The sequence below is a fragment of the Atta cephalotes genome (assembly GCF_000143395.1).
Source record: "Atta cephalotes unplaced genomic scaffold scaffold00003, whole genome shotgun sequence".
Taxonomy (NCBI): domain Eukaryota; kingdom Metazoa; phylum Arthropoda; class Insecta; order Hymenoptera; family Formicidae; genus Atta; species Atta cephalotes.
The window spans coordinates 8,718,601-8,721,408 of NW_012130067.1; the positions used below are offsets into that span (position 1 = coordinate 8,718,601).

Genomic DNA, 2,808 nt, shown 5'->3' on the forward strand with positions numbered 1-2,808 from the left:
CTCAATACAATTGTTGGGCTTATCGCGAACTTCATATGATCAAACAAATACTCACTTATTCAACGATCTTTAGTAATTAATTTCTCCTTAATTATTTCGAAAATTACAAAATTACAGGACTTTTCGATTCAATTTACACATTTTCCACTTACACATGAGCGTTGTCATAAGAGTTATTGGATTCTATATATTTCAAATACCTCATAATCATGATGACCGACACACTTAAGGACAAGATCCAAAATTTGTATAGCATAATGCTGCTTTCCATCTTCACTACCTTCAGTACCTGTCACCATAATATCTAGAAATGTCTCAGCTAGTTCCGTAAATATTCGACAATAATTTATAGACCTGTAATATATTTAATGAATAGGTTTATGCTATAAACATATTTAAGTAAATTAAATAATTTACTTTTCCATGTCCTCATATGCAACAGATAAGTGATATGGCTGTTCTAAATTCATTACACTTGTGAAAAGACACAATTGTAATTGTTGCAACTGCACGCTTATTTCATTATCACTATCACGATTAGTATTGCTATCTTCTCCTAACGCTTGCAAAATTACGCAGATACAATCGGTAGCCGTTTCGTGTAGTTGTGAAACAGACTGGTTGCTGAGTACCTGAAAAATAAAATTATTATATAATAAAAACGAATAGAAAACAATTATTTTTCTGAAAATATTTTATCAATTCCAAGAACTTACTTCCAAGGCATACATAAATACATCGCTCGAGGGTACAGATTTAAGCGGTATTGCATGAATAGTTATCCAGCTGGTAAAACATCGCAAAATAGTAACTTGGATTTGTAAATTATCACCGCTGTTTTTTAGGCACATTTTCTGCAATTACATTATATATGAAATATCAATGTTGAAATAAAATGTGTGTGTATGTGTGTGTAAGTATTTATAAATATAGTTTTATATGTATCAAAATATACATGACTAAAATAAAATAATAAATTTCAGAGTTGAGCTTCCCACACCAAACAAAAAAGTTCATGTAAATATATGTTCGCAAATCCATTATTACTAAGATATAACTCAAATTGTTTATGTATTATGGCCCCCATGATCTTCCAATCTAACTTTTAATTTGTATCTATGAGGATTAAAGTCCTTAGTCTATGAAATTTCAATAGTCAATAAAGATATGCTACACATCTTTAATGCTTATATATACTGGATATATACTGGAATTGCCCCGGGATCTTTGAATGTAACAGTTCAAGTGTGTATTGAATCAAATGGGAGATACTTTGAACATTTGCTATAATTAAAAATTCAAAATAAATCTTACTTTTTTTTCCCGTTAATAGATATTTTAAGCTATATATCAGTAAGAATGAGTTTGCGGATACATGTTCATACATGAACTATTTTTCATGTTTTGGTGTGGAGAGTTCGGCCTCGAAGTTTGTTACCTTATATTAATTGCTCTCTGTATATTATATATTATATAATTAAATTTAATAAATAATTTTTTAAATTCATATCTTCAAAATTATTTGTAAAAAATGTTATTGACGTAAATAATTGTAAATAATTTAAAAATTTTTGTATTAAAATCTTTTTATATTCCAAATAGTTTTTGATATATTGAAAAAAGCTGAAAATTACTTTACATATAAGAGATAATTTTATCCCTTAGAATCATTTACCACTGTTATTTTTTAAATTTGTTCATTTATGTAAGTTTCTTAAACAACAAAGTTTCTTAAAATCAGAATTTGACACTTAGCAGGATTCCCTTAAGTTAAGTTTTTGATTTATGTAACTTTTTTTTAACGCAGCTAATTTTATAAGTTCATCTACATTAATTTTAATTCAGAAAAAACTAACTTATCCACAACATGGATATTATACATACCAGAAATTCTGTCACAGTATCTGCATTTGCATTAAGTTCATGCACTATATGTTCCCTATGATTATCACCCAACCTAAACAAAAATAAAATAAATTTGTTTTTTTATCATTTTATGATATCAAATAAGCAAGATAATGTTATACTATACCTAAGTGATCTCGAATTTACTTCTTCTGGAAGTACTGTCATTATTTCAAGCAATGGCCAAAGGTTTGCAGCATTTCCTCCAAACCTATTAATTAAATCTACAACTGGTTTCTGCCAAGAAGACATTTGTAAGGCCAAATCTGCTAAAGCTAAGCATAACTGTAAGTATGAAGATTTAACAACATTAATGAAGATTAATTTACAGAATAAGTAGAATTACAAAAATCTTTTATAATTATATTTTAATCTTAAATATATAAAAGTAGTTTTTCATGAATGAATATAAATACCTGAGTAACAATGGCAGAATTAGTATGTTCATTGATTTGTGATATATGTTCCATTAACGAATCTCGTAATGAAGTATGAGCTTCTTGCGGTAACTCGTGGAAGGAGAGCTGGATCTTGGTACGCATTGTTTGTGCAGCAAAATAACAAGATTCTATATTTCGTCTTTGATGTAACATTTCATCAGCTATTTGCCATGCAAATATCTATAAATGTATACACATAAACAAACAAAATAATGATTTCTCTATAATAAAGTTTAAAATATGACAAAAAATAATTTGTTCTACTAACACAAAGTGTTGTCTATTATAATTATTAATCAAATAAATAACAAAGACATATATATATATATATATATATATATATATATATATATATATATATATATATATATATATACATATATATATATAATAATATAGTAGTAGTACTACTACTACTACTACAACTACTACTACTACTACTACTATTAAGTATTAATACCTT

The 2,808-nt window shown here is 26.9% G+C and overlaps 1 protein-coding gene across 1 annotated transcript in view; it reads right to left on the reverse strand.

The window, feature by feature from the left end:
- The window catches only part of LOC105625644 (transportin-3), a 9,865-nt gene that overhangs the window by 5,755 nt on the left and 1,302 nt on the right, over nt 1-2,808 (reverse strand). Inside the window, exons 2-7 of the mRNA XM_012206966.1 lie at nt 2,322-2,525; nt 2,033-2,190; nt 1,885-1,957; nt 717-854; nt 418-632; nt 201-354 (exon numbers count right to left, since the gene is read on the reverse strand). Coding sequence (XP_012062356.1) covers nt 201-354; nt 418-632; nt 717-854; nt 1,885-1,957; nt 2,033-2,190; nt 2,322-2,525 — 942 coding nt within the window. The remainder of the gene's footprint in view (nt 1-200; nt 355-417; nt 633-716; nt 855-1,884; nt 1,958-2,032; nt 2,191-2,321; nt 2,526-2,808) is intronic.